At 52.7% G+C, this 12,523-nt stretch overlaps 1 protein-coding gene across 3 annotated transcripts in view; it reads left to right on the top strand.

The window, feature by feature from the left end:
- EIPR1 (EARP complex and GARP complex interacting protein 1) overlaps nucleotides 1-7,824 on the top strand; it is a 179,973-nt gene extending 172,149 nt beyond the window's left edge. For 2 of the 3 annotated variants that reach the window (XM_053587103.1, XM_053587105.1), the window contains 4 exons: nucleotides 1,084-1,220; nucleotides 4,463-4,630; nucleotides 5,970-6,137; nucleotides 7,303-7,824. In XM_053587103.1, the coding sequence (XP_053443078.1) occupies nucleotides 1,084-1,220; nucleotides 4,463-4,630; nucleotides 5,970-6,137; nucleotides 7,303-7,477 (648 nt within the window). In that variant the 3' untranslated portion in view covers nucleotides 7,478-7,824. The remainder of the gene's footprint in view (nucleotides 1-1,083; nucleotides 1,221-4,462; nucleotides 4,631-5,969; nucleotides 6,138-7,302) is intronic. The other variant, XM_053587104.1, reaches the window with a different exon arrangement.
- The last annotated feature ends 4,699 nt before the right edge of the window (nucleotides 7,825-12,523 follow it).

The following is a 12,523-nucleotide window of genomic DNA, read 5'->3' as shown; positions in this document are numbered from 1 at the left end:
CCATTACCTCAATTTACCTATCTGAATTTAACTAAAAAGGAAATATCCTGTTACCACATTAACACAATCACTTTTGCAGTAAACATCTTCTTCTAGACACTGACTAATCTCTGGGCAGGTGTGTAAACAAAATCATAAAGAAGAAAGTAGCCACAGGGGAACAGAGTTAATGGAAGAATATCTTCAAGCATTCACTCAGTTTACTCAGTATGAAGTAACGACTGCGTCTTTTCCTCAGGGCAGAGCACCTATAGACCTCTGACAATATGTTGTTAACATACGTCAACCCTCTGGCCCGTATCTCTGAGGAAGGGAGGCATGTTCTTTGATCGCAGGCTTCATGGGGTGCACAGCTTCAGAGAATGGCTTGTGGAATTTTAACTCCAGGGAAGCCAACTCTGCATGTGTCCCAGGGGGGCTAAGTTCCCTTAAGCCTCTGGAAGAAAAGCAAGTGATTTTAAACTCACATTGAGCTCACTTTGTGTGCTTGATGTAGGGTGTGTTTATTTCTAAATATTATCCTGCACATGCTCTCTTCTCTGCCCTGACAGTTCCCAGCGGTCCTGGCAACGTCCTCATTACCAGGTCCTGCGGAGGTTTAATTAACTTCCAAGTAAAGGATTTATGGATCCTCAAGATAAAGGAGAGGAAGAGAATGTGTGCAGAAAACAATATTTGATTAGTAAAAATTGTTGTCCCTTTGTTATTCTAGCCCCGATCCTGTGGACTTCACTTGTCGTGTCTCTGTCTCTGGGGAGAGCCAGATGTCTGAGTTACTTCCTGCTGTATTCTTCAAGTTCGAGCTGATTGTCTCTAATCACACACTTGCAAGCAGGTCCTTTTTAATAGAAGTCTATTAATATGCTTTCTATTTTTTGCTGTGCTCAGTTTTATATTTTTTTCCAAATAAGGTTCAAACATTCTTGCCTTTTAAGGGAAGAAAACAAAGACAGAGCTTCCTAATTATTCTCAATAATTTTTTTCAATAATATCCTTGAATATAGGATATCCTCCTGAATTTTCTGAAAAGAGTTAATTATTCTTCCTTTCTCCTTTCTTTGGAAAATATCATGACATTGCCAGCTGGCCAGTTCAGCGTCCCTGGAAGGGAAGGGACAACTGAAGTTCACCTCGGGACGGTGGAGCCCACATCACAACTGCACCCAGGTGGCCACAGCAAATGACACTACCCTCCGAGGATGGGATACTCGGAGCATGAGGTCAGTGAGCTGGCTCCTTCCACCTTCCCTGAGCCAAGTGGTGACGATGGCAGAGAGTTTGGGGGCACGTGGTCTGTCTGACTTTATGTCATTCATTAGGAAATCATAAGTCTTGTCACCCCAAACTAGGCCAGCACGATCCTTGCCGTGGAGCTGGCTCACCTCAGCTGACTCTTTAATGTTCCACACTGACATCTCCACGTCAGTTGAGTTTATGATAAACACCAGGATCAGGGCTTTTGTCACACTTCCCAGCAGGATGGGGACCAGGGGTGTTCTGTCCCCATGCTTAGCCACTGTGGGTTGACAGTCACCGCCCCCTGGTTAAGTCTCTCTTACGAGTTTTCTGACCATTTCTGTGCCTTCAAGAGACTTACCCATTGGGCAAATCTTTTGTCATTTAAGTAATTATACGCAACAACCAGCAGTTCTAATGGGACAAATAAGAGCGATTTTTCTGCTCCAGTTGTGATTTTGATAGGCAGGCAAAGGAGTGATGGTGGCACGGTGGTTGCCACGGCAACAGAAGCCCACACAAGCTTTTTTAAGATTCAGTTTATCCCCTCAGCACATAATTTATCCCTGAGCCGAGCAGACGGATGTCATGTTGCTTCCAGAGCAACTCGTGTAGCTTCCAGAGCGGGGGCACAACTTTAAATTTAGTTTTGAGGCCCCTTCGAAAATTCAGAGGCCAATAAATACTCAGTTGCCACTTCCTCCGCCTGCACCTGTCAGTGCGCAAGGGGTGGGGGGGTGTCTCTGGTCTCCACAGCAGACACTGGAAGCCACAGACGTCGCCCGCCATGCACATACTGCAGAGGTCACTTCTCCACGTCTGATGGTCATCTTTCCCTTTGTTTCCATTGTGCTGGGAAGGATGTGGAGAATCTCAGTATCTAAAGACAGGAAACTTGATGACTGATATTACAGACTAAAAAAAAAAAAACAGACACACATAGGTCTGGCTTGCGGCACCTTGCAGCCTTGTTTTGCCCACGCGTGTCTTGGGGACAATGAGCTGGCTCCCCAGGAAGTGGGGCTGCATCAAAGGAGCATCCTTGTGCCTCCTCATTGACTGTTATTTCTTCTTTTGCAAACAGCTTTGGGTTTTATTTAGCAGGATGCTTTGGTGTTGTCTCAGCTGGCATCATGTTCTGCATCAGAGGTGCTGCCCCCAGGGCCGGCAGGACGCCCTGTTAATGCTTAGCACACCTATGGCTGCCGTCCAGTGTCTAGGAACTTGCCTGATTTTAACTTTATAATTTCACCTGTTTGCCTTGAAAGACCTTAAAGTTCAGGGTATTTTAAGAAAAAAAAATTAGGATATTAAAAAGGCAAGTTTTTGTAAGACTGGAAGATATAAACATGGTTTAGGGTTGGAAAACTCAATACGGGAAAAAAAAGAGAGCAGAGAACAGTGATGGTCATCAGATGCGTGAAAGAGAATTCCAAGACACACAAGTTCTTGGTTTGTTCACCATCCACCCTGAAGCCATGAGGAGTGAGAAAGGACCTTGATGCAGGAGAGATACCAGTTCCACTCGAGGCGGGGGTGGGAGTGTGTCCTGTGCTGTCAAGGCTGGGGCTGTTGCTGTTGGGGTGCAGGCATTTTGTTCCTAGTCCTGTCCATCCTCCCTGGATCATCTGTTGTCTGTTTTGGGTTCATTACATTAGATTTCGCTATCACAGGCAGAGTACTGTGAGTTCAGACCCTGTGATGAGCAGCCAGGAGCAGAGAGATCTAGGCTTAAGCTAGGTGTATGTGCAAACCCGTGTGTGTGCCTCCCATCTCGTGTGTGTGTGTGCATGTGTGTGCACTCATCTGCACGTGGTATGTGTGAAGACATGTGCATAGGTGTGTGTGTGAGCACATGAGCTTGTATGCATGACTGTGTGTGTGTGTGTGCACGTACATGCACTATTTTAAACAACTGCCGTCTCCTGTCTTTGGAACAGTGGATCACACTGGACCACCAAAGTTGACATTGTGAAGTGGTGTGAACAGATGGAAAACAAGCCTCAAGATCGCAGACACCATCGTCTTCATTTTCTCATGAAAATGATGCTTCTCCAGTTTTTTCTAATGTTCTCTCTCTCCACACACACGTTGCCAAATATATATATATATACACACACACATTTCAAGAAAGGAAAAACTGTATTAAAATTCTAATACTCAGTATATGCCAGTAACAAAAGATGAATACAAGCCACTTTGAAAACCTCTTGTGATTGCAGAGGTCAAATGTCACTTGAGTATTATAATTTTTTTTGTTTTTTTTTTTTTAGACAGAATCTCACTATGTTGCCCTTGGTAGAGTGTGTGGCGTCACAGCCCAACCTCAAACTCTTGGGCTTAAGTGATTCTCCTGCCTCAGCCTCCCAAGTAGCTGGGACTACAGGTGCCCACCTCACGCCCGGCTATTGTTCTGTTGTTGTCGTTGCCGTTGTTGTTTAACAGGCCCAGGCTGGGTTCAAACCCGCCAGTGCCAGTGCACGTGTCCAGCACCCTACCGCTGAGTATGGGTGCTGAGCCAGTGTTACAAATTTAAATACAGTCTTTTCTTTTCTTAAAATATGTACACATTTTTGGCCCCCTATATGTGTATATATGTATATATGAAGTTGGATAAGTTTCTCAAACTCATCGTAGGAAAAGTGCCAAATATCTGATTGCTGAATATCACTATGGTCACCAGACGGCCAAGGGGAGTCCCTTGAAGGTGACAGTAGTGATATTCAGCAGTGAGGTATGTAGCACTTTTTCTAGGATGAGTTCACAGACTTAATGATCTGGGGTGTGTGTGTGTGTGTGTGTGTGTATCAATGCCAACAGCACGATTCTACCTTTGTCTCTGTCTTTTGTTTTTTGCTCCTTCACTCTAACCTTCCAAAACCTGATCAGGTGTCCCATCCGACGTCTGCTTCATCCTTTCCATGGCTGTCGCACGGCATGAGGCTCACTCGTGCTCGAGCTAAAGCATTACGGTTTTGATGGCCTCAAACCCATATCACATCCCACATCCGCAGCTCAGAGGGCCAGAGAGACCAGAGTGCATTACGCCGACTTGCTGCGGTGGGAGCGCCCGGTGCCAGCCTCTTTGGTCAGGGGTGACATCTGGGGGCTCATGTGTCTGGGCCAAGGAGTTAGGCAGGACCCTGGGAAGCTGGCATGTGCCAGCCAAGCTCAGGGGCAGCTCCGAGTGCATGCAGTGCTCTCTGCTCTCCCCGTCCTCCCTCAGCCAGATCTACTGCATGGAGAACGCCCACGGCCAGCTGGTGCGGGACCTCGACTTCAACCCCAACAAGCAGTACTATTTGGCCAGCTGTGGGGACGACTGCAAGGTGAAGTTCTGGGACACCCGGAATGTCAGCGAGCCTGTGAAGACCCTGGAGGAGCATTCCCACTGGTGGGCTTCCCACTCGCTGCTTCGGGGAGGGGTTTACAATGTGCTTTGCTGCCGACCTCCTGCTGGGAAGGCACGAACTGCCTTAGTTTGTGCTGTAGTGAGTCATCCAATCAAGCAGTTCATCTTCCCTAAAAAACACTAATTCCAAACACGAATTTATAAAAGTAGAAAAAGATTAAGTTCTGTTTTCTTTCAAAACAGTGCCGGTTCAAGTATGCAAAATAAATGTGCACAGATGTTCACACAGCATTGTTTGCAATGCCAGGAAGCTGGAAACTACCCACATACCCATCAGTAGGGGCCGGTTAGATAAATCCACTGACATCCATGTAGTGAGATTGTGGGGCTATCAGAAAACGTGAGGAGTATTTACACCCGTGTGGATGCAGAAAGAGGCCCAAGATCCCTAATTATTCCTAAATATTATCTGGATGTTTACCATGTGCACTGTCAGTCAATAGAGCCATCCACGTTGTACAGTAGGATGTACCCAATAAACCCTTCCATTCAAATGAAGTGTGTGTGGGTAGGTGCAGGTGGGCACACACACACACACACACACACACACACAGAAGGAAAGTCTGAGAGAGCAAGAGCCAAGCTGTCACCAGGGATCCGCCGCCCCCAAGGCAAGGAGGGCACTCACAGCATTTTGTGGTCCATGGCCTCCACTTCTGATTATTTGAATTCATATCAGAAGCTCTAATATTTCTGCAATCAGAAATTTAAAGCACAGAATACTAGTGCACAGATTCGATCAATGTGCTGCTCTAATTTCCTGCAGTCCAAGTGGATACGTCTAACTGTGCCTTTGGCAGCCGGAGCACCTCCATGCAGGCGGGGTCTGCAATCACTGGAGCCCCAGGCCCTGGAGCCTGCCTAGGCCTTAGCAGGGGGGAGGCTGGTGCTCACCAGGCCCCGACATAGTGGAGAGAAGGCCGGTCCTCACGGTCAGAACACAGGACACAGCCCCAGGCCCTTGTCTCAGGCTGGTGGGTGGGAAGATGTCATGGGGCTTTGTTTGATTTATAGGCTGTTGATAATCTGTGTGCTGCTGTTGGGACAGTTTTGTTTTTAGAATTTTGGAAAGCTTGTCTGGAATATCCAGCCATGATCCCTCTTCCCCTGCAGCTTTCAGCTAACATTTTGTCTTTCTGGTCTGTCTGCTGGGGCTTATGGGAATGTTTTGGAGAAACACACAGTAAGCTCTGCTTAAAGCACCTAGGATCAGACTGTGGGCCTGGGGGTTGGGTTGGTGGCCTGTGATTGTCGGGTGTGGCCTTGTGCTGGCCTCGTCCATGGGACCCGCGCAGCTCAGCCCTGTCCCTGCCCTTCACAGGGTGTGGAACGTCCGCTACAACCACTCGCATGACCAGCTGGTCCTCACGGGCAGCAGTGACAGCAGGGTCATCCTCTCCAACATGGTGTCTATCTCCTCGGAGCCCTTTGGCCACCTGGTAGATGACGACGACATCAGTGACCAGGAGGACCACCAACCCGAGGACAAGTGAGGGCACAGCAGCTGCAGAGTAGCTCTCCCAGGGAGGGCTCGTGCAGGAAGCGGCCAGGGTGTGGTTATGATGTGACTGGGGGCACTGGAGTTGGTGCCCATGACAGGAAGCCCAGGCTGGGTTTTGCTACGTCTGTGTCCCTCTCCATACATTTCCTTACATATTCTTATTCACTGCCACATGCAGGACTTCAAAGGCTGTCAGTGGACTTCACATTTGAGCCCTGACTGGTCCTGAGAGTCATCACTGCTGTCACTGTGCCACTGAGCGTGTGTGCCCATCAGAGTTACTGACGGTTTGCTCCAGGGCTTCAGCTGGCTGGGGGCAGGGCTGTGCCTCCCAAGCTCCCATGTTACTTTGCCCCTGAGACCCTGCAAAGTGTGCTCAGCCAGGATGTGTTTCCAGTCACTTCATCCTGCTCCGTATTTTTCCCAAATCCCTCTCTGGGTACTCTGTTTTCTGATCCTAATTGTGCCCAAAGTCAGGAGATAGCTGGAGGACCCTCTTCCTGCCAGCTCACCTCCCCGCATCACACAGGGCTCTGGGGTCCCCTCCTGGCCGGGCACAGCAGGACTGCTGCTGGGCTCCCGGAGTGCTCGGGGGCTGTGCCCCTGTGTTGGCGGTGACATCAGAGGAGACACTATGTGGCAGCTGCTTCCATGAGGACAGCTGGCTGAAGGTGATTCAGACGCTGCCACGGAGGTTCATGCCCCAGATTCCAGAGCACAGAGACGCGGTGGAGCTGTACAGGCTGATCCTGTCAGTGCGATGGGGCTTGTCCCTCTGTCCCCAGATTCTTTACATGCCTTTGCTCTCTGAGTGCTGGAGATGGCCTGTGAGAAGGCACCTCTCTCTGAAGCCTTCTCTGCAGTGGGAATCTGCCATCTGTTTACCTCCCGGTTGAGACATGGTAACCATCCCCCCACACCCTGCGTCCTCTCCCCTTACCAGGGGACCATGTCATAGCTCTGACAGAATGTTCCCCCAGCACCCACCAGGGTCAGAGACACCAAAAGAGATTCAGAGAGTAGTGCTAGCAAGGCTTCCCACGCATCTGTGGGAACCATCCCACTAGCTCAACATATCTCCTGGCGGGGTCGCCTCATCCGCTCTGCCTGTCCCGCCCACCCAGCTCACATCCATGTCTCTGCTGGGTTGCAGGAGCAAGGAGCCGCCGCAGGACAGCGTCATCGCCACCTACGAGGAGCATGAGGACAGTGTGTATGCCGTGGAGTGGTCGTCCGCTGACCCGTGGCTCTTTGCCTCCCTGAGCTACGACGGGAGGCTGGTCATCAACCGGGTGCCTCGGGCTCTGAAGTACCACATCCTGCTGTAGGGCTGGGCCGCTCTCACCCTCTGGACAGGGTCCATAAAGTCTGCAGGTTTTGGGGAGTAGTTAGTTTTCCAAATAGATCCCCTCTGGGAAGACCAACACTGCCTTCTGACACCAGTGTTAATGAGTAACGGCGGAGCTGCCTCTGAGCTGATTGTACCATGGACACCTGACAGGTCCCCTCCTCGAAGGTGGAGCCCCCACCTGGCTGGGCAAAGCAGGGCCCCCCACCACCCAGTTTCTCTCTTCTATTTTAGTGTGTTGGGAGTTTCATTTTCACAAACGGTTGTAATCCCACCACATTAACTCCTCTTTCCCTTGAGGTTAAAATAAAATAAGTCCACGCCACACAGGTGCTTATCTTATTTCAGAAGCTCCACTCCTCATGGCCATGTCCGTGGGTCTTTGTTCGTTTTTCCTTTCCTGACCCAGAAAACATGCAGCTGGACAGAACGCCCTCTTCACAGGCCACCTACTGCACAGAACTTGGGGGGCTATGCTGGCCAGCCCGAGGTGGGCTCCCCAGCTTGCACCCTGAGCTGTGTGGCCAAGTTCCAGGGTCTGCCCGGCCTCCAGGCCTCTCCTGGCTCTGCCTGCCTGTCCGGTGCCGTGTCCTGCTCCCGTCTGCCAGCAGCCTTAGAAATGCTCAGACAGGGGCTCCTTCCTTTTTGAGACTGGAAGCCATCATACAAGCAAGGACCAAAGGTTTGGAATTATGGGAGGTGGTCATTGCCTCTGGTCAGACAGGGGCTCCTGTCTCTCAGCTGTGGGGGACCTAACTCTCATGTGCATTGACTGCCGACGTCCCTTCTTAGAAATTTCCTGACCGCAAAGCCTCCTGTCTACTGCACCTTCTGTGGGTCCACGGGTGCAGGTGCCTGGGGCAGGACCCCACTAGGAGAAGCTGCCAGGCCATGCACGCAGCCCCTGCCCCCCCCAGCCAGGGGTCTCTGCATGTGCTGGTGCCCCACAGCCCTGTCTGAGAGGCACATCCAGTGCTTGAAACACCCGTGAAGATGAGACGCTCTTGCTGGGGCCCTTGCCTCCCGGGGTATCTGCATACTGTCCTCTAAGGACACTGTGAGCCCAGAAGAGCACATCCCGGATTCTGTTTCTCCTCTTTGTGGGTGAGGGTCTGCAGTAGAGAGGGGGCCCTGGACGGGCCAGGTGGGGTGAGGCCAGCCAGGTGTGTGCAGGCCCCTCAGCATTTCTGCTTTCAGGTAAGATGTGCACGTGTGGGGGATGCAAAGCAGATCAGTGGAGGACCTCCCTCAGTGTGCTAATTCTAATGGAAAGGTATGTGTGTGTTTAGCAAACAGTAATCAAGTGCCCCTGGGTACTGGGCCCTTCTAGATGCTGCCGATGCCGCAGGAAGGCGAGTCTTGGCTCACCAGGAGCCCACACATGCCAGCCTGTGCTGGGGAGGTGTGAAGACCGGGGCCAGGGAGGGCCAGCGAGCAGGGCCCAGGTCAGGGGTGGGGTGCAGCAGGTGGGCTGCAGAGGCCTGAGTGGAGTGAGCAGGGGCCTGGGGGACTCTTGTCTTTTTGAGACTGGAAGCCATCATACAAGAAAGGACCAAAGGTTTGGAATTATGGGAGGTGGTCATTGCCTCTGGTAGGTTCCGTTTGCTGTCATTTCTGTGGGTTTCCATGCATGCGAGGGTTCACATAACCAACCACCACCATAGGCCTATCCTTTATGGCTCAAGCTTTTGATGCAATGTCTAAAAAACTCCACCTAACCCCAGGCCACCAAGGTTTTCCCCAATGCTTTCTCCTGAACATTTTATAGCATTCCATTTTACATTTAGATCTGTGACCTATTTGGGGGGTAATTTTTTAAAGTATGAGATTTAGGTTGTGTTTGAAAGCGGATGCACAAGCTTTCCAGCACTGCTTGTTGAAAAGACTGTCCCACCCTCCCTCTACCGAATTGCTTTGGCTCATTTGTCCAAGACCAGTTGGCCCTACGTGTGGGGGCCGTTTCTGGACCATGTGTCCCCTGATCTGATTTTCCGTTATCTGGGCATTCACAGGCATTTCATGAGACCTCTCTGCAGCACTTCCTGTCCGTGGGGGCTCCGCCTCCTGCTCTTGCTGTCAGCTTGGGGCCTCCTCATCTGGTTGCTACAGCCCCCAGGGCTGCCTGGGTCTGGGACAAGCTGCAGGTGCCCTGTGGTTGGTTGGAGAGGAAGGGCCCTCTTCATCAGGGTCACAGCTCTGCTGGTGCTGTGGCTGCTGCTCCCCCGCCCCAAGTTGCCCAGGGACTGAGCCCTTCTTCCTAAGGAGACAGGGCCTTCCCCATCCTCTGCTCCTTGGCTGGAACCAGAAGGTCCTGGCTGGGTGACCCAGTCCTCGTGATGTCTGCTTCCAACTTCCAGCTCTGGCCTGTGCTCAGGTCCTGGGGGATAAATAAGAAAGTAGCAAACTCTCGGGGTTGGGGAGGGAGCTGGCGGGACTACAGGCTAAGGTCTCTTCTGCTGCTTGGCAGCCTTCAAAGAGCCGCATCATTTGCCTAGGCTTACCGCTGCCCGCAGGGAAGTGGTGTGCCTGCTCTATCCTATGGGCTGGAGCCTGGCAGCACAGTGTGTAGGGTCACTCATCTGCTGTGTGGACAGCCAACTATGGGAGACGTGGGCTGTCTCTGAGACAGGACAGGTGCCGGGGGGTTGCAGGAGGAGTGATTGGGCACACTGACAGATTAGCAGCAGGTGTAAGGCAGAGAGGCCTCTGCAGAGATCAGCAGAGCCAGTATCCATGTTAGAAAGACTTAGAAGCAGTGGGTGGCCCGTGGCACCTCGCTCAGAACTGTCCCACAGCCCCCTGTGCCATGTCACACTCCTGTCTCCAGCGGGCCCTGACGGGGCTGTCAGCACAACCTGCCTTTCAGCGCTGTGTCCAGCTGCAGAGGGCTGGAGATCACCAGTGACTCATGTGCTCCCCCGGGTGGCCTCTGCAGCAGGGATGTCTGGCAGAGCAGTGTTTGAGATTGGGAACAGTGCAGTGTTTCTGGGGTCTGCTTGGCCAGGGGCTGGGGTCACGCATTCAGTTAGCAGAGGACTTATGATTTTAAGTTGTTGGGAACCATGGGCAGTTTTGGATTTAGGATTTTGCCCTGAGCCTTTTCAGCACACACTGTCCAGTGAGTCAGCACTGCTCTCAGGTGGCCGGGGTCTGCACTATCCCCTCGTCCTTGTTAGGCCAGGTGACTGGGGGGAGGGGGTGATGCTTATTAAGAGAGGGTCTGTCTTCTGATAAGAGTAGGTGAGTGCTGCCCACACGTCCTGCCAGTGCGTGCAGTGCCCTCGGGCTGTCCTCCCCTCACCCCTGCTGCCCCTGCCTCTGTCCCCCGACCTCCAGCCTCGCTGCCTGGACACACACGGAACACGGCAGGGTCTGTGAGTGGCCTCTGGCCCCTGATTCATGTGGCTGTGGCTGCTTCCTCTGGGAGGGGAGCAGATGTTAGGGGTAGCCCCAGCGACACAGGACGGCTCCAGCACGGCTGGCTTTGGTTTGAGAAGTGGGTGCTCAGGCAAGGTGTGGGAAAGGCAAGGACCTTCCCAGGCATCTCCGGCAGCTGGAGGGGCAGAAAAGGAGACGAAGGTGCCAGAAAAAAACAAAAAGAAAGAAAGAAAGAAACAGAAAGAAAGAAAAAAAGAATGAAAAGAAACCAGGCACAGACCAGATCAAGGTGATGGACCGTGAGGGCCTCGGGCAGGGCTGCAAGAGTAAGCAGGCTGGTGAGCCGGGTGTAGGGGGCAGCGGCCTGCCACTGTCCCCTTGATCCCCTCAGGGTGACCTGCAGCTGCCACGGCACTCTCCTTTGAAGCACAGTTGGGCTCATGAACCCTCACCCCCTGCTGAGCTCCATCACAGGGAAGCCCCTCTTGGCATCTAGAACCTTCTTCAGGGGGAGGAAGTCAGGGTGATGCAGTGACTTGGAGATGTCTTGTCACCCTCATGAGAGGGACTTGTGTGCCTCCCACTCCAGTTCCCTCTGGACATCTGTGGTGCTGCTCAGGGTCCCTGCCGTGATGGTGCCCAGTCTGTGCACACTCTATGGGCCACTGCCCGCTCCCCGGCTCCGACTGCCTTCCGACGCCCTGAGGGTCGGGAGTCGCTTTTCCCAGGGGAGCATCCCTGTTGGGGATGCCCTGCTGGCCTCTCTCCAGTGCTCCATGCTTCCCTGTAGCCTGTCCCCCACTCGCTGGCCCCAGGCCCCTTGGTCCTGAAGGCCACCACCTCCCTGCCTGCTCTCTGATACTAACTGGTCAGTCGCTTTCCTGACTGCCACCCTGGGAGGCCAAGTCTTTCCTGCTGGACACCACACCTCACACCAAGAGCTCCACATGCTACACTCTCACCAACTGATGGCTTCCAGCAGGACACCTGCTCACGGCCGAGACATCTCCTGTGCTGGGGGTAGGCAGGACTTCAGAGGTCAGGGAAAATGCAAAGTTAGCTATAGACCCAAGCCCCAGTCCCCAAACTCAAAGAATGGGCCTCATTCCCTGACAAACCCAGCCTGAGGGACAGGCATGTTCTCCCACCTGCTGTGAGTACTCCCTCGGCCCCTGCAGGAGCCACCTCAGAGCACCACAGAGCAGCATCAGCTGGCCCAGCATGGGGTGTCTGACTTGCATGGCCCCCTGAAGTCCCTCCTGGTCCTCCAGCGCACACCAGCCTGGAGCTGGCTTCATGCCTGGCTGCACTTAATCATACTCCAAGCGCTGCCCTGGACCCAGGTGACCCCGCAGGTGCAGCTCCCTGGAGCATCTCGGGATGGGAAGATGTGTGCTTGCTGGAGGTTGCATGTGCTCCAGAGGTGACGTGCTGTGATTCGGAGGGGAGGCCTTGGCGCCAGGCTCCTTCAGTCACCTCTGGACGGTACCTGTGCTTAATACTCTGGTCTTTCAGTCTGATGCTCGTGACACCCACTGCATGGGATTACTTATGCACATGACACACTCAGGACTGACATGGTCAGCTCCGTGTAGGTGCTGGTCATTGCTGTGGGCTGAACAGCAGCCACCAACACTGCGGTGCTGGA

Source organism: Nycticebus coucang, chromosome 4, assembly GCF_027406575.1.
Source record: "Nycticebus coucang isolate mNycCou1 chromosome 4, mNycCou1.pri, whole genome shotgun sequence".
NCBI lineage: Eukaryota > Metazoa > Chordata > Mammalia > Primates > Lorisidae > Nycticebus > Nycticebus coucang.
The sequence above is the reverse complement of the archived record's forward strand: the minus strand, read 5'-3'. Positions and strand labels throughout refer to the sequence as shown.